Source organism: Trachypithecus francoisi, unplaced genomic scaffold (genome assembly GCF_009764315.1).
Source record: "Trachypithecus francoisi isolate TF-2019V2 unplaced genomic scaffold, Tfra_2.0 Lachesis_group8, whole genome shotgun sequence".
In the NCBI taxonomy this organism is placed as follows: domain Eukaryota; kingdom Metazoa; phylum Chordata; class Mammalia; order Primates; family Cercopithecidae; genus Trachypithecus; species Trachypithecus francoisi.
Window position 1 is genome coordinate 79,994,195 of NW_022681473.1, and position 21,273 is coordinate 80,015,467.

Genomic DNA, 21,273 nt, shown 5'->3' on the forward strand with positions numbered 1-21,273 from the left:
CTAAAGGCAAAAATGGAAATAATTCTGCAGGCTTGCTAATCTCCCAGTAATTTATACATATTAAATGAGTTATAGATATTTTAAAAACTCTAAAATATAAAGCACTCTGAATCTCTAAAACTTATATAATCTACTCATTTAATATCTGTGAACATCATTTAAATAGTTCCTTGCCAAAGAATTTACCCGTGGAAATGTTTGCTTCAAGGTCAGCCTTAGATAGCAATACGAAGTAGATATCATTTCTCTCTGGGTACTATTTATATTTCCTGCCTTAATCTTACCCTCTGTTTTTACTGTTCATGTCTTTAAAAACTAGTTTTCCAAATGAAACTCCTCTCATTTTCCTCATCACAATGCTGTCACCATCTTGGGTAGCTGATGTCTTTGATCCTTTCATTGGAATGTTCCATAAAAACATCTTATCTAAAAGCAAGTTGAAAAGAAAATCTTTACTGAGAGAACCCTTTTTGGAGCAGGAATTTATGATTTGTGCTGTCCTAGAGAGATGATTCCTGCCCTTGATGTCAGGAATGATAAGAATTTGGTGGTTGATAAGGGAGAAGTTGACGTCTATGCCCCTTTGTACAAAGATAAATGCTTATCTATGGGCATACTAAGACCCAGTAGACAAAGGAGACTTGTTTTTACTCTCCTGTAAACTGATTATTACAATTTTATTAATCCCTACTGCGTGTTAGCACAAAAGTCAAGCCATATTGGTGATGTGAGGATAGGGTAGGGATGAGAGACAAGGCTGAGCTTGGAGGGAAGGGCAGCTGCTTGATGGAGCAAGAAATGGGGCAAAGTGTTACTAAATAAGAGGAGGGCTATCAATTCTGACAGTGCATATAGCTAGGTAAGACTGATCTAGCTGAGTGTGGTGGCACATGCCTATAGTTCCAACTGAGGCAGTAGGATCACCTGAGCCCAGGAGTGTAAGCCATAGAGAGACCCTGACTCAAAAAAAAAACAAAAGAAGGAAAGGAAAGAAGAAGAAAGAAAGAAGGGGAAGGGGAGAGAGAAAGACAGAGGGAAAGAAGAAAGAAAAAAAGAAGGAAAGAAAGAAAAAGAAAGAAAGAAAGAGAGAGAGAAAGGAAGGAAGGAAGGAAGGGAGGGAGGGAGGGAGGGAGGAAGGGAGGGAGGGAGGGAGGGAAAGAAAAGAAAACTGACCCTGATTGTCTAGGCCAATGGGACATGACTTCTGATTAGCACTACTATGGAGACAGTATGATTCAGAAAATGAAGACAAGTTTACTGGGAATTCAATTCAAGCAAGATCTAGGAACCGGAACAGAATCTCTCTAACCATTGCAAATTGGCAGGAGCAGAGTAGAGAGCAGAACCCAGTCAGCTGGCTAGAAATGAGCAGAACATCTCTGCAGCTGCCTCATGTTGGTAGGGAAGGGTGTGGAGTGCCAAGACTATTTCTAAGCTGTGGACCCTCTATGCAGTGATAAAGTATCATCTCATTCATGCTAAGCTAAGGGCAAGTGACCACTTCCCAGCCCTACCATTACTCTATGGAAAGGGGCATTACCTTCTACTTGAAGGCAGATGAGGGCTTGTGTTATCAGTAAACACAACACATTCATGCCTCTAAATAAGTGGGATGAGATTGAAACAGGGAAATTGTTCAAAAACATGTGCCAATAGCCAACGTCTTTATTAAATCCTCTTAAATTTAATTGCCATTTTCTCAGAAAGGCCTTACCTGGAGACATATCTATCTCTCATCCCCACATCTCTTTATAGCACTTTGATATTTTCTTTTGAACTGCTTATTATATTACAAAATTTGTTTGGTGTGTGTATCCCCAATTAGATTTCATTGTGAGGTCCCAAAGGGTAGAGACTATATCTCCATTTCCGCATCTCCTTTCTGAGTTCAGTCCTTAATAAATATCTATAGAAACATTTTTAAGAATAGTGAAACAGAAGTTAGAATAACCAACTCTATCTAAAGGCCAGAGAAAATATCAGATGTTTATGTTCAGAAAGTTACCATTATCCCCATTTTCACAGGTGAGAAGACTAAGGTTCAAAGAGGGGAAGCAATACACCAAGTTATAATGCTTTCACTGTTACTTAAGTAGGGTCTGCCTTAGGTCTATTTTTGAGCAAATCAGGGTTATAAACAAACAAGCAAACAAAATATAGTCAATATGTGTAGTAGTCTAGATTTAAAATAGATGAATTTGACTCCACAGTCCACAGTCCACAATGTTTTCACCACATGGCTCTGCTCTTCTTAGAGTGTCAAAAGACAAGGCAAGTATAAGTTTGTAAATGTACATTTAATGAAAGGAATAAAAATATGACACTTGTGACATTATGTTGGTGCTTAACATGATGAACACCACACATACACACACACACACACACACACACACACACACACACACGAGCTCTTAAAATTCCCAAGTAGAAATCTGAGGTTATATAGAGTTTTTTTAAAAAAATCCATAAAATTTTAACTTTGTTTAAACATAATAAGACTGTCTAAAAGAATAGTCCTGGCACTAACCCCTGCTGCCCTACAAAACCAAGACTTATAGGTTAAGAAGCTGAGCTTGAAATTATGTCACCTCTATTGTTCTGAGACCTCTTTGTAGGTCTTCTTAGGCAAAAATAATTTACAAAAGCAAATGTTATATCTGAAGTTTTCTCCCATGTCTTCCCACTAAAAGAAATCTAAGCTGCCAAACATTAAAATGGCATTTGTAAAAATTTTAAGTTCTATTTAAAAGTTTACGAAAATAAGTAGGAAATTATATCTTAGGTATATGGCAAAATTATCAATACAGGTAGGCATCATGAATAAAAAATAATTTGGGCTAGATTTATTTCTTGCCATTTGCAAAAAGATAATTTTTCTATAAATAAACATATATATACATATGTATAAATATATATATGTACATATGTCATTAAAAGTAGAAGTTGATGACAAATAATATATAGTTTTATTTTGGCATAAATGTAGTTGCTTCTACCCCTCATTTCCACTATTTGATTTCTCTTTCTAGATCCCTAGCCCTGATGATGGGTTTGAGAGTAAATCACTGTATGAAAGCTGGTTGGAAAAAGATCCTTCACCTGAAAATAAAAATTTGCCTAGGTAAGTTACTGGTGTGCACCTTTTCTACCGTAGGATAAATTATAAATTCCCCTCTGCCTCTTGTTTCTCCAAACATGAAATTCTCAAGCATTTCATCAATAATTTGAATCAGAAAGGATACTAACGAATTCCTGGCTGAGCACAGTAGCTCACGCCTGTAATCCTAGCACTTTGGGAAGCCAAGTCTGGTGGATCACCTGAGGTCAGGTATTCGAGACCAGCCTGGCCAACATGGCAAAACTCTGTCTCTACTAAAAATACAAAATTAGCTGAGTGTGGTAGTAGGCGCTTGTAATCACAGTCACTCAGGAGGCTGAGGCAGGAAAATTGCTTGAATCCAGGAGGAAGAGGTTGCAGTGAGCCAAGATCGTGCCATTGCATTCCAACCTGGGCAACAAGAGTGAAACTCCGTCTCAAAAAAAAAAAAAAATTCTTCTGTCTAGTTTTGTTTTGCTGATTAGCCAGCATGTGAAATCTTTCAGCCTGTTTTAGAGCACAAATAGACCTAGTTTTGCAAATTTTTAGTCGAAATAGTTTCACTACATTATTAGCCATTAGTTGGCATTCTTGCATAAAATTTCATTTAGTTATGTATTAGGCGTGTTAATATATAATATAACTTCAGATGATAATGATGAAATAAAAGACAAATGCTAGATTATTTGCTTGTACATTTATTAAGGAGCATTATCAATAAACACCAAATTGTGTCTTTACCTGTGATTTAGAATTTATATAAATATTTTATTTTTTATGTCTTCTCATTCATGCTACAGCAGCTTTCTTAAATTTATTTTATATTTATTTGTTTTTATTTTCTTTTTTCTAAACATTATGGAATAAAAAGTTTGTATTTTTTTTCTACTGCAATGCCATTTCTAATACAGACTGAGCATTCCTAACTCAAAAATATGAAATCTTAAGTGCTCCAAAATCCAAAACTTTTTGAGCACCAACATGATGTCACAAGTGGAAAATTCAACACATTATAGTACTTAACACAAACTTTGTTTCATGCACAAAATTACTTAAAATATTATGTAAAATTAAGTTCAGCCTATGCATATAAGATATATATGAAATATAAATGAATTTTCTGTTTAAACTTGGGCCCCATCCCCAAGATATCTCATTGTATATATGTAAATATTCATAGTCTGAAAAAAATCTGAAGTCCAAAATACTTCTGGTCCCAAGCATTCCATGTGGGATACTCAACATGTACAAGCAAATAATAGTAACAGTTTATAGCTTTATTCCTCATTTCAAATTGGTCTTGTGAAAGTTTGAATGTGGGTCCATTATAAAAGTTTCACATGCCAATTCAACAAAAATAGTAAAATACAAAAATGATTTTTAAAATATTGAAGAGGTCAGTCTCAAAAACACATCTACTAATCTAATAGTTTGGAAATGTATAGTTATGTTATTAATGCACATGCAATTCTATATTCTGTTTTCATGACTTACCATTATTTTACTAAAAATTTTTCATGTCTTACATCTTATTTATGTATTTGCATATATATGTGAGAGATAGATCAACAGATAGAGGTTTCCTAATCATATGAAAAGAAATAAATTATAATTAGATTTATTTCTAAAATGAAATAAGGCACATTTAGATACTTCATGATTTTAAAAGTAGATTTTTTTGTGGCAATTTTCTTACTAGATGATAGTTCTCTGAGGGCAGGGCCCACGTCTTCGTTGTTTTCCCCTCTAAACAAAAATGTAAATGCTGAAAATATGATGGAGAGCATCATCATCAGATGCAGTCTTTGGTGGCACAGCCCAATTCTTGTTATAGGTTGGTGCAAAAGTATTTGCAGTTTTTGCCATTACTTTTAATTTTACAGCAATTTTCCTGCAGATTATGGGAAATGTCTTGAGGGTGGTTGACCTTTTCTAAATTCTTGTAAATGTAACATATAATTCCTTGCTATTCTCGGGACAGGATTCCTTGTCCCATCTATTTAAACTTTGTATCATTTACCTGTTTATGCGTGTGTGTGTGTGTGTGTGTGTGTGTGTGTGTATTGCATCTAGAATCAATAAGCTGGGATCTGGAAGTGACTTTGAAGCTTATTTTCAGAGACTTGGAATTGCTTCAGGCAGAGCCCGTTACACTAAGAATAAGGTAAGCCATTTTATCATTTTGAATATATAACATTTCATCTACAGTCCTTTGGCAAAGAATGTCACTGAGTTGTTTGGCACCAGACACCTGGTGGATGTGGCCTGGGAAGAGTTCCCAGGGATGGAGATAGACTGCATGTCCCTTTCCAGATGAACAAGGAAGTAATTTGAGTAATTTTGTGAAAATTTTATTGTTAGGGTTAATCAAAGAAATGGTAATTCACAGAGTAATGCCAGACACTTAGCTGGGTATCAGAACCAAGTAGTTCACATCCTTTCCCTGATTTGTCAGAAAACTCTCATTCTCTAGACTAGTCTTGCAGGCTCTGATGTACTTTCCATGAGGAAGAATGCAGTTGAACATATTTTGGTCAAGAGGAGCATTAGGGTAAGATTCATTATGGTCGGTAGCTCCTCTTCATATTCCCACTTCTGCCTGTCACCTGAGTCAAGGGCTCTTGGTTGGGAAATACAGCAAGTTTCTCTTTTAACTTGATCCCCTTTTTTTCTCTGCACTGACTGGTTTCACCTCTGTCACACAGATATCCTGATGATATGCAAGTACTTGTATATAACCAATATATACCATGTTTGCTCATCAATGCTACAAATTATTTCATAAACCAAATTGAAGATTACAGTAGCAGACACAGATTTGTCGTAGATTTTAATCAATCTTCAAATCATAATTGCAATACACCTAAATTTTGCTTGCCCATTATATGTATATCACTTGCAAATCTGACTATTCAGAATACAATAAAGAACAAATAAATAAAAGTAACTCCAGAGTAACCCCAAATAGATAGATAAACTCAGAATACTAACATTCATTACACTTAATACATAAAAGATATGTTTTAACTCTTTTTCAAGGCCTGTTCACTTTTATACTCTGTCTTCTGTAATTGGATCAAAGTTATCTAGTTTCTAAGACTACTTTAGATTAGAAGCAGACAATTAGATAGAAGGAGAAGGACTGATACAGGGATTGCTTTTTAGTGATTCTAAAAGCAGTAAGAATGATAGCCCTATAACAAGATGGCAAATGGTAAAAACTAAAATTACAATAGGCAAACCAAAGAACTAAAAAGAATATTTATACAGGATACTACTATGTAATAATTCATATTCATAATGGTACTTTTAATTATGTAATAAAGTTTAGATGACATTTAGATATACACTGTTTGGGAAGGAAGGGAAGTAACTTTAATAAATCATCCTTAAGTTGTATACTTGGCTGGCCAGAACCTTTTTTTAACCAATCGATAGATAACTTTGAACTATGCTGAGGCGCAATTTGAATATGTATTCCCTAATTTTAGTTATCGAAGAGACAAGAAGAAGGTTCAATGTGTAGCATTTTGAATGAAGTTTATATAAATTATAAAACAAATAATGAGAAAAAAATTAAAATCAGTGAATATTTGGCTATAGTATTTTTGTTATTAGCATTTTGCCTCATTGTGATAAAACTCAGGGTGTAATATGGTTGTATTTTTTTCTTTTTCATTTTTCTTTTTCTTTTGGATTTTTAGTAGAGAAAGGGTTTCTCCATGTTGCCCAGGCTGGTCTTGAACTCCTGAGCTCAGGCAATCCTCCTGCCTCGGTCTCCCAAAGTGCTAGGATTACAGATGTGAGCCACCACGGCTGGCTGGTTGTATTTTTTCTATAGTTATTTTTATGCTTACATAAAAATTAATTATGACGTGAATATGTAATGTTTATTTATACTTGCCTCCCTCCACTTTTTTTTTTTCAGAAAACAGATAAGTACAGCAGCTACCCAGTGTACCACACAATTTATGAGACATTTGAATTGGTAGAGAAATTTTATGACCCCACATTTAAAAAACAACGTTGTGTGGCTCAATTACGAGGAGCACTGGTATATGAGCTTGTGGACTCTAAAATCATTCCTTTCAATATTCAGGACTATGCAGAAGCTTTGAAAAACTATGCAACAACTATCTATAATCTCTCTAAGAAACATGACCAACAATTGAGTGACTATGGAGTATCATTTGGTAAGAAATAGTTGGGCAGATATTTTACAATCTTCAATTTAGAGCTTTAAAATATTATCTCCTATGATGATCAATGCATATTGTTTCATCCTAGAATACATATTTGCCTTGCTTATTTTGACTTCTACACAAAAACTGTAAACAAACACTTATTAAAGAATCTGATTTAATCTGGCATGTGTAGAATGAATCCATTATGGCTATTACCACAAACATTGGGATGGTAAACATTTTTCGTGTATTATGGCCTTTAAAAACATTTTTACCGGTCAGGCGCGGTGGTTCACGCCTGTAATCCCAGCACTTTGGGAGGCCAAGGCGGGCGGATCACGAGGTCAGGAGATTGAGACCATCCTGGTCTACACGGTGAAACCCCGTCTCTACTAAAAAATACAAAAAAAAAAAAAAAAAAACTAGCCGGGCGAGATGGCGGGCGTCTGTAGTCCCAGCTACTCGGGAGGCTGAGGCAGGAGAATGGCGGGAACCCAGGAGGCGGAACTTGCAATAAGCCGAGATGGCACTACTGCACTCCAGCCTGGGCGACAGAGGTAGACTCTGTCTCAAAAAAAAAAAAAAAAAAAATTACTGTCATAGAAACATTAGAAAAATGTAACATTATGTGTAAAAGATTGAGAAGTAGAGAAAGCCACAAATTCTATTACATACATATTTTTAATTATCAACAAAGTGATTATTACTGCATATATCTTTTACTGTTTGTCTATATGAAACTTTTTTTTTACATGGTTATAAGCATTCTTTCCTTTTATTAATGACTGTTTAGTGGTTGCTCTTCTGCACTGTGTATCTCCTATACAGCAAGGATGAATCATAATGTAGTGTATGTAGTAGCATTGAGGATTGAGTTTGGAAGCGGTTTGCCTGGTTCAGATACTAGCTTTATCATTTCTTCATTGTGTGACCTTGGGAAAGTTACTTAACTTCTCTATGTGTTAGCTTTCATACAATGAAAAGATAAAAAAGAACATATCAACATATCATGTTTCAGAAATCATTGTGGAGATTCAGTTTGATAGTATATAGAAGCTGTGGTGGGTGGCACTTACTGTTCATTAAATGTTACCTATTATTACTGTTTTATTACAACCATTGTCTTTTATTATTCTGGGGGCACATATTTTAGTATATACCCAAATTATCAAATATGCACTGAGTTTCTTCTGTCTACCAAGTACTATGTTATTACCTGGGAGATATAAGTGTGTACAAGGCTCGGTCATAGTTCTAAGGAAGCTTAAAGTCTAACGTGGGGAAGAAGGTAATATGTAGATAATAGGTTATTATGGGGATATGTAGAGAGTACTATAAGAATGCAGAGAATGGGTATGGAATAGTAAGGACTTCTGAATATTATTATATAAAGGATTAGTAAAATTTATATAATATTATTATAGAAAGGATTAGCAATTACAGCAAGTCTAGAAAAAAATGGTCTAGAAAAAAAATTAAGTAAATAAAATGTGTTTATATCAATACAATTGGAGTAGCTCTGCAGTGATGGGGGAAATAAGGAGAGATAAAACCAGAGAAATAAGCAGATCTTACAGCAAAATGGACATTCGTAGTTCTGTGACTATTCAGCAGCCAGTTGTCTTCCTAAATGCCCTGATTTCCTTTTGGTGAATGATGTCTCATCAGTTTTTATAAGTCAGGGTCCAATTAGGAGACAGAAACTACACAGTTACAGTGGAAGGGCTCGCTTTATACAAGGTTAATTCCTCTACCTACTTACCTTCTTAGAGGCCTGGTTTGATCTGTTAATGCCTTTCTCTGTCATATTTTCAAAAATCACCATTACTATTGGTGACTATCCATTAGATTAATTCTTCTTATAGCTTTTCTATTTCAAAAACATTTCTTCTGCCTGATGTGCTCCACTTCCTTCACAAGCAAAATTCTTCATTTAGTGCCAGGCAAAAACAGTTCCTGAGAAAATGTATTAGTGTAGGAATGAAGGTATGATTAATGAATGAATGAGTAGATAAATGAATACATAATCTACACTGTCTATAGTTTTTTTTTAACCTCTCACTAGCCAATCCACTGTACTGTCTTATGTCCTTTCTACTCTAGAAAAATTGCCCTTGTCAATGTCCTCATTGACATGTGTCACTAATCCCAGGGACACGTTTCAGTTATCTGTCTTGACTTCTGTCCTGCATTTGAAATTTAAAATGCTGTCTTCAGCATTCTTTTCTCATAGTTTCTATTGCATCTGTTATTACATTATTGAGTTTGAACATGGCTTAAAAACAACAATTAAAACTTAAGGAAAATCTAGGACCAAAAGACTAGGACTAAAATCTAGGACTAAAATCTGGGACTAAAAAGGTTTTTAAAAATACTGAATATACTTATACCGAATGTACCACTTACTAGCTAAAGCATTTAGAGTTCAGGATTTCTATTAGGTCAGACCTAACAGAAATTAAGTAATAGAACTAGAAATAGAAATCCTTTCCATTAGGTGTTACCTAATAGAAATCCTGAGCTGTAAGTGCTTTATCTATAAAATAAATATCGTTATCTCCTGGTTTGCTTGCACCACAGGATTGATGCAAGCAACAAATCAATAATGTATGTTTAAAGTCCTGTGTAGCAAATATGGAATATAATAAATACATTGTTGTAATAAAAATATAATATACAGTCACCCCTCTATATCAGTGAGTTCTGCATCCACATACTCAACCAACTGCAAGCCAAAAAAATCAGAAAAAAAAAAATCCACTAAGTTTCAAAAAAGCAAAACTTGAATTTGAATTTGTTGTGCTCTGAGTACTACATTGAATCCACATGAATGAAGTGATATATAGGCATTTTATTAGGCATTATAAGTAACCTAGAGATGATTTAAAGTAGAGGGGAGGATGTATGTAGGTAACAGGCAAATACTATGCCATTTTATATTAGGGAGTTGCTTCCATGGAATACGGTATCAGCAGGGGATCCTGGAACCCAGGCCCCACTGATACTGAGGTATGACAATACTGAGAACCTAATTACTTTTCGTAGAAGCATTGTGAATTAAAGAAGAGTTTTGACAAGACCAAATCTGATCCTCTTTCTCAGTATCTGGATATATGTTTGTCACAAGTTGCCTGTTGAACAAGATCTCAAATGCACTATCTGAAAACAAGAATTGATATTTTTTTTTTGCCCTGTAGTAATTACAGAATCATACCTTAGCATAGCTGTATCCAGTATCTAGCATCTAGTTGTTGTCCCAATGAATGAACTAATGAATGAATGAATTCTGGATTTCTGGTAAACTATGGGTTAACGAGTTATTTATGTCCTAGATTTTTGAAAGTTATTTTAAGAAACAATTTTACCATTTTTTGTTTTCATACAATATTTTTTTGTTATATTCTACTAATTTTCATGGATCTGCAAGAAGACTCAGTAGAAAAATGGCTTCGACATCTATGTGGTTATATCAATCTGGAATAGGGAGGGTGGGAAAGCGAACCTCTGAAATATGAGCTAATTTTTCTTCTGCTTTTCTATTTTTAAAAAAGACTCCTTATTTTCTGCCGTGAAAAACTTCTCAGAGGCTGCTTCAGGTTTTCATAAACGACTTATACAAGTTGATCTTAACAAGTAAGTTTCAAATCCCTACTTTAAAAAAAAAAGCAATCTGGTTACTAGAATGAACTGTTTTCATTCATATTAGCATTAACTTCTAAATCACTGCTATTCAAATTATAGTCTGCAAATCATAGCAGCAGTAAATGGGAACTTATTAGAAAGGCAGGCTATCAGACCCCAACCGAGACATGCTGAATTAGAATTCATTTTAACTACCACCCCTGCCCCCCCGCCCCAATGATTTATACTAACAGTGAAGTTTGGGTAGCACTGCTCTGAATGGTAGACTAAAAACTCATCCCAAAGAGACAAGGGCCAAAGGGACCTGTCATTAGGAGTTTGCATGATGAAAATTCTAACTATAGCTGTAAATTCATAGCTTTATGAGTTTAAGTGCGTTTGTAATATATTTTACAAGTCCTTTGTTCAGTACTCCCATGTACCCGTTTAGAAATTCTTTTTTCATTGATGAGGTTTTTTTTGCATTTTATTTAATTTCTTGCCACTTTCAGATTGAAAATAGTTTCAAAGTATATTCAAAGTAAATACCATGTAACAAGCATAAATTTATCCACAAATGTGTCCATGTCACATTTGTGTTTTTCAGACATAATCAGAATAAACTTTGCCACTTCCGATATTGGAAGAAAGCGATAAGTAGTTTTAAGGGACCTCATTCTCCTTCGGATTGTAGGGGAGCCCAGGGAACTTATTCAGCTCCCCAAAGGGATAGTCTGAGTGTGAAAAGGGATTCCCTATCCATTGCATGCAGCTATCTCTTATCTTTCTTACAGACTTCTGAAACCTTCATTCACTCTTTGTTGTCCAGCCTTTATCTGCTCCTTTCTTCCGCAGTAGAACTGAATGACTTATCAGGAATAACTTGATAGCTCACTTTGTCTACCTTTCCAGGAGGCCTGGCTATCCTCCTAGAAAGAAGTATAGAATGTCTTTGAGTTACTTTTGATTAGTGTGTGATCTAGAAAAATATAACAAACGATTTCCCATTAGGTCTCTCTGCTGACTGTAAATATTAGAAGGATGACCCTGCTATTGTTTGTAGCTCACCATGTAAAGTATTACTGTGTTAATATTCATTTGGTTAAAAATTGATCAATTTTAGAAATGTATTTTCCCAAGCCTTGTTTTTATTTAATATTATTTTGAAACACGATTCTGCGGTTTGGGTTATAATTATGTATATGTTCTTCTCAAAGTCCCATTGCAGTGAGAATGATGAATGACCAACTGATGCTCCTGGAAAGAGCATTCATCGATCCTCTTGGTTTACCAGGAAAGCCGTTCTATAGGTAAGGAAACAACAGCTGCCAAATACATCACTTTGACCAAAACCAGCATACCTAAAGTTGGCTTTAAACTAATGCCGTTAGATGGGTGAAAGACAAATATGTATACTCTAGGGAATTTGGGTAAGATTGTACATCTGATAATAGTATGATACATATTAGAAAAATAAATTTCATATTGTTTATTGCTTTGCTGTGAGTGAAAATGGTAAAGGCTAGTTGAAAAAGAACTCTAACAAAATCTTCAAACTGTAGAATCTTAAAGGGAAGTTTAAAGCTCATCTAGTTCAACCTTCTACATAAATGCTTTTTATAGAATCTCAGATAAATAGTTATCCAGTCTTGGAATCTTTTAGTGATGAGAAGCTTACTACTTCATGAGGAAGCCCATTTCACTTTATGAAAGGTCTAATTATTAGAAAGTTTTCTCCATAAAGATTTAACATCTATTTTCCTCTTTGAGTTTGTTCTATTAAAGTCAAATAAGTCTAGCTCTATTTCCATATAATATTTTAGGTTTTTGAGATGGTTCTCAACGATGGTTAGATTTCATTTTTCAGCTTTATGATGGTGCAAAGGCAATACACACTAATTAGAAATCATACTTCAAGTACCCATAAACCACTCTGGTTTTCATATTCAGTGTAGTATTCAATAAATTTACATGATATTCAACAATTCATTATAGAATAGGCTTTGCGTTAATTTTGCCCAACTGTAGGCTAATGTAAGTGTTCTGAGCACACTTAAGGTAGGCAAGGCCAAGCTATGATCTTTGGTAGGTTGGGTATATTAAATGCATTTTTGACTTGTGATATTTTCAGTTTATGATGGTTTTATCAGAAAACAACTCATCGTTAAATCACGAAGCCTCGGTATCCTATTTTCCTTTCTGTATCTCTACATCATGTTCTCTTTCAGTATCTTGGCTGCATCCTTTTGGATCTCTATTTTCTCAAGGTCCTTCTTAAACAGTGGTTCTCTGGTGGAAATTATAAAGGTCCCAGCATTCAAAGCCAGAAACTCTATATTGTATTTTCTATATTCTAGTTCACTTGCAGATGGGTGATATAGAGCAAGTAACTTCTAGGGTTTTCCCATCCGAATTAAGATGATGATAATTGGCCGGGCGCGGTGGCTCAAGCCTGTAGTCCCAGCACTTTGGGAGGCCGAGATGGGCGGATCACGAGATCAGGAGATCGAGACCATCCTGGCTAACACGGTGAAACCCCGTCTCTACTAAAAAAAAAAAAAAAAAAAAAAACTAGCCGGGCGAGGTGGCGGATGCCTGTAGTCCCAGCTACTCAGGAGGCTGAGGCAGGAGAATGGTGTGAACCTGGGAGGCGGAGCTTGCAGTGAGCTGAGATCCGGCCACTGCAGTCCAGCCTGGGCCACAGAGTGAGACTCGGTCTCAAAAAAAATAAAATAAAATAAAATAAAAAGATGATGATAACTGCTACTTTGCAAAGCTATTTATCATCAAATAATATGCAAAAAAAGGTCTATATGTTACCTTTCCTATAAATGTTAATGATTAATATTAACATTTAGATAATTACAAGCACAGGCTTTTAGAACCCAGCTCTGCCACGTACTTCATGTGACCTGGAAAAATTATTTCTCTAAGCCTCAGATCCCTCAGCTACTAAGTGGATATTATAATTGCTTTTACCCAATAGGCTTGTAGATTTAAGGCATGTAGAAGATTTAGCTCAAGAGGGATGCACTCAATAAATGGCAGCTATTTTTATAAATAATAAATAAGAACACAAATGTGTTTCTTCATTGATACAAATGAAATAGCAATGATCAATTATTTATAAGAATCAAACAGAAGCCAAAAGCAATATCTACAGTGTTTGTTAGTCCTCTCAGTTATTAGTCTCTCTTTATATATCTATTTTTTATTTATAAGAAAAAAATCTCTATTTTGTCATTATTTTAAAAACTCAGGCTCTATAGAAGCACATAGAATAAAAAGGACCAATGCTTCTTCAGCATTCCCCCCTACTCCCTACACCCAGTTCTGTTATTCTCTTCAGAGAAATTCAATGTTAAGAGTTTGCTGTAAATTTTAATGCATTTATATACATGTTTATATATGTAGTCAGCCCTCTGTATCTGTGAGTTCCACATCTGTGGATTCATCAACTGCAGATAGAATATATTTGAAAAAAAAAATGAATGGTTGTGTCTGTACTGATTTACAGACCTTTTTTGGGTCATTTGTTTACCTAAATATAGTAAACAACTATTTGCATAGCATTTACATTGTATTAGGTGCTGTAAACAATCTAGAGCTGATTTAAAGTATCTGGGAGGACTTGTATAGGTTATATGCAAATAGTAAGCCATTTTACATAAGGGACTTGAGCATCCTTAAATTCTGGTATCCAAGGGGGATCCTGGAACCAATCCCCCATGGATACTGAGGAGTTACTGTATATAGTTCCATATACACTCATATATACATATTACATTTACATACTATATATTGCAAATATTTGCATAAAAATGTCCACAACACACACATATAAACATTTATAGTTACATAAACATCTATATTTACATATATTCATATAAATTTACATACTCATTTATATTTACATGTATAAATATGTAAACTGTTTATGTCTACATAAATAATGTATGGGACCATACATTATTTTATAATTTTATTTTTTTTCCATAAGAATATATCTTAGGCTAGGCAAGGTGGCTCACACTTGTAATCCCAGCGCTTTGAGAGGCCGAGACAGGAGGATTGCTTGAAGCTGGGAGCTCAAGACCAGCCTGGGTAACACAGCGAGACCCTGTTTCTACAAAACATTTTTTAAAGTAGCTGGTGTGGTGGTGCATGCTATCCTAGCTGCTTGGGAGGGTAAGGCAGGGGGACTGCTTGAACACAGGAGCTCAATGTTACAGGAGCTAGGACCATGCCATTGCACTCCAGCCTGGAGGATCTCTAAGACTTTTTAAATTTTTTTTAGAGAAAACGATTTGACTCTTGTGCAAATATATATCTACCTCTTAGTTTCAGATTAGATTTTTCCACGATTATTTACTATTATGAAAAATATTGGCATTGTATGGATGTCCTTGTATCCTATTTGAACATTTGTTAATATCTCTATAATCAGGACCTGGGATTTCAGGGTGAAAGGGTAAACACATTTTAAATTTTGATTAGGTTACTGCCAAACTGTCCTCCAAAGACTACCATATTTTTAAAGATGCATTTTGAACTATTAGCTCAATGTTAAGATTATATTCTAATGCTAATTCATATTATTATGTTTTAGTCTACTGCAGTAGTATGGAAATAAGTTCTTCCTTAATGTTTGTAAGGATTACTTTATGGATTGATATGACATATTGCATATGCACACTTTTCCCAATAACTGCTAAGATAAATGTAGCTATAATAGCAATTCCAGAGACCCAGAATTTTTCATTTGTCTTAAAGAATTTATTTCAAAATTATTTTTTCCTCATCAGGCGATGTAGATCAGGTTAAAAATGATCTTGTAAATCTTATAAAACCTAAGAGTAAAAGTTTTCAGTATGTATAATGGATCAATGACATTTTTAAGCTCTGCTATTTCATGAACCTCAAGAATGGACAGATTACCAAATTTGTAGTGTAATAAAATTATTCTACCATGTAGAATTGATAGAAAATTAGACGAATCTGATGTACATATGTATAGCCATTGTATATATGTATGTACATTACATATGTATGTATTGTTAAAAGAAAAACCTTAGCCAAATTATATTTAACAGACTTTAATTAGCAAAGAATGGCGGACTCAGAGAGACTCCAGTGCAGTCATGTGATGAAGAGTTATAGACAGAAAAAGGAAAGTGACATACAGAAAATGGAAATGAGTGACAGAAACAGCTAGACTGGTTACAGTGCAGAATTTACCTTATTTGAACAGTTTGAATTGACCCCCTTTAATTGGCCAAAACTTGGTGACTGACACAAGAGTAGACTCAGTCTGTTGACAACTCCATTTAGGTTATAGTTCACTATGTACAGAGAAACCTTCAGACTGAACTTCAAATATTTAAGGAGGCAGCTTTAAGTTAAACAGTTGAGATTCAGTAATGAATACATCAGAACACACTGTACATATTTTAAAATAAAATGTTAATGTGAAATATATAAAACATTCCTCTTAAAATTCGGAAGTATAACTAAATGTTTATTGAATAAAAAACGTGTCTTAGTTCATTCCTGCTGCTGTTTCAAAATACCTGAGACTAGGTAATTTATAACAAACAGAAATTTATTCCTCATAGTTCTAGGGGCTGGAAAGTACAAGATCAGTGTCAGCCAATTCATTGTTTGATGAGCACCTGTCCCATATATGGCATTTTTTTCAGGGTGTCCTCAGTTGGCAGAACAGATAGAAGGGCTAGTTAGCTTCTTTCATTCACTTTTATAAGGGCTCTAATCCCTTAATACTGTCACACTGGAAATTAAGTTTCAACACATGAATTTGGGGAATGAACACATTCAGACCATAGCAGCATGCCTGATAAATGTTGCAAACTTAATTATTTTTGAGTTGTGGGTAATATATCGTAACTATCACAACAAAGGCAAGTAAGTAATGAATCCTTCCTTATCTACTATCGAGCTCATTTTCTTTATTCTATTACTGGTCTTGTTTTTTCCCTAATGAAAGTTCCACATAAATTAATTGCTCTGTGTGGTAAGCATAACAATGGCCTCCCAAAGATGTCTATTTTCTAAACCCCAGAACCTCTGAATATGTTAGGTTACATGACAAAGAGGAACTAAGGTGGCAGATGGAATTTAAAGTTACTAATCAGCTGAATTAAAATAGGGATAGTATTCTGAATTATTACCGGTGGTCCCAATGATGCAATCACAAGGGTCCTTAAAAGTCTTCCTGCAAGAGGCAGGCAGGAGAGAAAGTCAGGGTGATACCATTGCGAAAGAAGACTCATTCTGAAATGCAATTGTGGATTTTGATGGTGGAGGAATGTGGGAGGCCTCTAGAAGCTAGAAAAGCAAGGAAAAGGATTCTCCTCTAGTGCCTCCAGCAAGGAATGGGGCCCTGATCATACCTTGATTTTAGCTCAGTGAGATTTATGTCAGACTAACTGTAAGATAATTTTACAAACATCAAGTGAAATACTGTAAAAGTCTTTACAACCTGCAAAGCATTTGATTATGAAATTCTAAAAACATTTGTGGCTGGGCATGGTGGCTCATGCCTGTAATCCCAGCACTTTGGGACGCTGAGGCGAGCGGATTACCTGAGGTCAGGAGTTCAAGACCAGCCTGGCCAACATAGTCTCTACTAAAAATACAAAACTTAGCCAAGTGTGGTGGCAGGTACCTGTAATTCCAGCTACTTGGGAGGCTGAGGCAGGAGAACTGCTTGAGCCCGGGAGTTGGAGGTTGCAGTGAGCCGAGATTGTGCCACTGCACTCCAGCCTGGCTGACAGCAAGGCTCTGTCTCCAAAAAAAAAAAAAAAAAAATTTGCATTATCATAACCCATCAGTGAATACTTACTATGTACTGAGGGAAAGGTTGAGGAAAAAAGAAAGACTACGAGGTGTTGACTGTATTCTCTAGTCTGCTACAGTAGTTCTTGATGCCTCTTTAAAATTCAGAAATGTTCATTGTGGAGGGTAATTAAATCATCATATACTTGAAACCTTGAGAACTAGACCAGAGTTTGAATTCTCATGGGACTAGAATAGCTATTTGAGTCCACCATTTCATAAAAGTGTATTTGAGTTGCTTAAGCATTACCAATTGATCATTTCTTTTAGCTTGCTGCCTGCTTCTCATCTGAGAAAATTATGGAAAGGATTTAACTTCAGAATAATAGCTAATATTTACTGAACACTTATTAAATGTCAAGCTACGCTTTTCATCCAATATTTGATTCTCACAACTATCGTTTTAGAACATTACTTTTATCACCACCATTTTTAAGATAACAGGCACAGGGAGGTTGAATAACCAGTGCAAAGCCGTTAAGGCTGATAGTTGATAGTATTATGATTTTTAAAAAACAGGCAGTCTCACTCTACAACCCGCTCAGATACTACTCTATGCAGAGTCTATATTATTTCAATTATTTTACACATCTGGGACAAGTTTAGACAACTTAGGCAATTTGCCAAAGGTCACTGAGATATTAAATGCCAGATCAGTGATTCAAAGGTTATTCGCTTCCTACATCAATTTTTTTTTTCTATACTCTTCCTTTACAATTCTCCAGAAGAGGGTAAGTATACTAAGGAATATCTATGACTTGCATCTCTAATTTCTTGATTCATATACCCGTCAGGATACCAATGCTTATAAACAACTTGGCACATATTACTGACTTTAATTAAAAAAAGATCCATCTGAGGCCATCTGAGGCCACATTAAGATTTAAAAGCCAAGATAATAAATCCTGACGTACTTTGGTAAATCTGAATGAGTGTTATAGATTTATCATTAATCATCATTAATGACTTATATGGAGGTCTATATTACTTCACACAGATTTACTCTAGAATAAGCTCTGGGGTTTGACTATTGGACCTAATTCCTGATGTGAGTATTTAATAAAATATATCCCTTTCTGGAAAGCAAAATTCTACATACTTATTGCGGAAAGAAGTAGCTTGCTCCCTTGAGCTACTTATGTTGAAGTAGAAAAGCAATTATACAACTTTCTAGATCAAAAGTTGAGTGTCTGCGGGAAACCCACATATAACTGTCTTACCTTTGTGGAATGGACTTCATTATCCTTGCCATTTGTGACATTTTGAAATACAGGCTTCTTTAAATACTTGCTTTTTAATGTCTAAAAAGTATTGGGAACAACTGTCATTCTTGTTTAATCTATTTTTAAAAGGCAACACAAAAATAAATTATCTTTCTCAATCTATTAAAAATATCCATAAACTTACATGTTATCACCATGTTTGTGGACGCTCACGGGCCGCTTAACGATTATTCTGCACAACCTACAAGAACCTACTTTCTTCCACCTGTTTTGGGTTCGCAACATGGTGTATGATTTCTGAGATATGTCTTAGTGAATGCATATTGTTAGCTCCTTTCCTGACTTAAAATTATGATTTGCATAAGTATCTCAAATTCAATTATCTTCTTCTTATAGGAACAAAAGTGAGTGTCACAAGGAAACATAATGTGGATTAAACAAAAAGCATATAAAATGTACGTATACACTTTAGCTCAATTTGCTTTTTCTTCCTTTTAGGCACATCATATTTGCTCCAAGTAGCCACAACAAATATGCTGGAGAATCATTTCCTGGAATCTATGATGCTATCTTTGATATTGAAAATAAAGCCGACTCTCGTTTGGCTTGGAAAGAAGTAAAGAAACATATTTCTATTGCAGCTTTTACAATTCAAGCAGCAGCAGGAACTCTGAAAGAAGTGTTATAGGAAGGTCTCAAGTGGCTAGCCATTAAAGGTGTTGCTGAAAGTCTGAGGATAAAAATTCACCTTTCTGATAACTTACAAAGCCAGGGTGTTCTAAAATCTTTTCGTGTCACGTTTTGATTATAGGCTTTGGTCTTTTCATCTGCAAAGCGTTTTTTTTGTTCTTTAAACTTTAATTATATTAGCAAAGTGTTAATCTAATGAAATAAAAAACTCTTGTGTGGCAAAAAATAAAAGAAAATTCCCTAAACGATAGCAAGGAACGTGAATTCTCAGACATTGCAGGTGTGGGAATGTAAAATGGTTAAACCACTTTTGAAAACAGTTTGGCAGTTTCCTATAAAGTTAAACATATACTTTTACTTTAGGACTCCAGAATTCCACTTCTAGGTATTTATTCAAGAGAAGGAAAAACAATGATCACAGCAATACTTGTATGCATGTTCACTGCAACTTAAAAGTGTAGACAACCCAAATGTCCATCAACAGATGAATGGATAAACTGTGGTATATCCACAAGACTACTTACTACTCAGCAATAAAAATGAAGTAACTTTCAATAAATGCAATATTGGCAGACATTGTTGAAGGAAAAAAGCCAGACAAAAGCTACATAGAATACGCTTCTACTGAGATGAAGTGGCAAACTAACCTGTAGTGTTAGAAATTAGATTAGTGATAGCCTGGGCAAGTGGTAGGTTGGGGAGGATGGCTGGAGAGTAGTATGAGGAAACTTTCTCCAATAGATGAGAATTTTCCATATCTTGATCTGAGTGGTAAATTGTAAACTTAAAATGTACATATAATTTATTGGTAGGAGAATTAAGCCTCGATAAATGTGATTACAAAAAACACAAAAAACAAGTCTGGCAAGGAAACCAGAATCATATACCTTCTCTTGTGAAATCACCATGAAGTGTGAATGGTCAGGAAAAAGCCAGTAATATTCATACATTTAATAATTTCAGCTCTACTGAATAACCATATAAGTCTGATGGGTGATGAAAATAGCTACTACAATCTTCACACTCTAACTCCTGTAAATGTCAGAATCTGCAAACTTTTATGCAGATCCCAATGACTCAATTACATGTTAAACTATGATTAAAGCTTCAATAAACTTGGTTCATCTACTTCACCAAAACAAGAATTAAAAATTAGAAGAGCCTTCATAGGCAGGCACAATAACTAAAATAAGAAACGATAGCTCAAAGCTTAACTACAAGGAAAAACTATTACCCTTGCTCCCAGGCCAGCAATACAGTTTAACTTAAAACAGTGGGGGCATTTAGTTTAGGGGCATTTTCTATACATCTAAGTATTACTAGAGGTATTCCACTGATCCTCCACAATAAAATAAGTTGCAAGTATAGCAATGGTTCTGTCATCAAGGTAACTTTTAAATATGTTCCATTCCTTCTGCTTAAAGAGGCAATAAGGTGTGTTATTTATGAAGTATAAATAAATATACACAATTAAGACTTTTGTAAAAGTTTTTCTCAAATCTAGGGAGTTAACTTCACTACCACGCTACACTACCAAAGTATAACACTTTAACTTTAGCCTTGAAGCATTGTGTTGGTAGAAAAAATACCCATGAATCATACT

At 34.9% G+C, this 21,273-nt stretch overlaps 1 protein-coding gene across 2 annotated transcripts in view; it reads left to right on the forward strand.

Moving 5' to 3' along the window:
• Nucleotides 1-20,803, forward strand: part of NAALAD2 (N-acetylated alpha-linked acidic dipeptidase 2) — a 56,059-nt gene extending 35,256 nt beyond the window's left edge. Inside the window, exons 14-19 of one of the 2 annotated variants that reach the window (XM_033207035.1) lie at nt 3,030-3,121; nt 5,171-5,261; nt 7,026-7,290; nt 10,833-10,914; nt 12,120-12,212; nt 19,479-20,803. In XM_033207035.1, coding sequence (XP_033062926.1) covers nt 3,030-3,121; nt 5,171-5,261; nt 7,026-7,290; nt 10,833-10,914; nt 12,120-12,212; nt 19,479-19,668 — 813 coding nt within the window. In that variant the 3' untranslated portion in view covers nt 19,669-20,803. The remainder of the gene's footprint in view (nt 1-3,029; nt 3,122-5,170; nt 5,262-7,025; nt 7,291-10,832; nt 10,915-12,119; nt 12,213-19,478) is intronic. The other variant, XM_033207036.1, reaches the window with a different exon arrangement.
• The last annotated feature ends 470 nt before the right edge of the window (nt 20,804-21,273 follow it).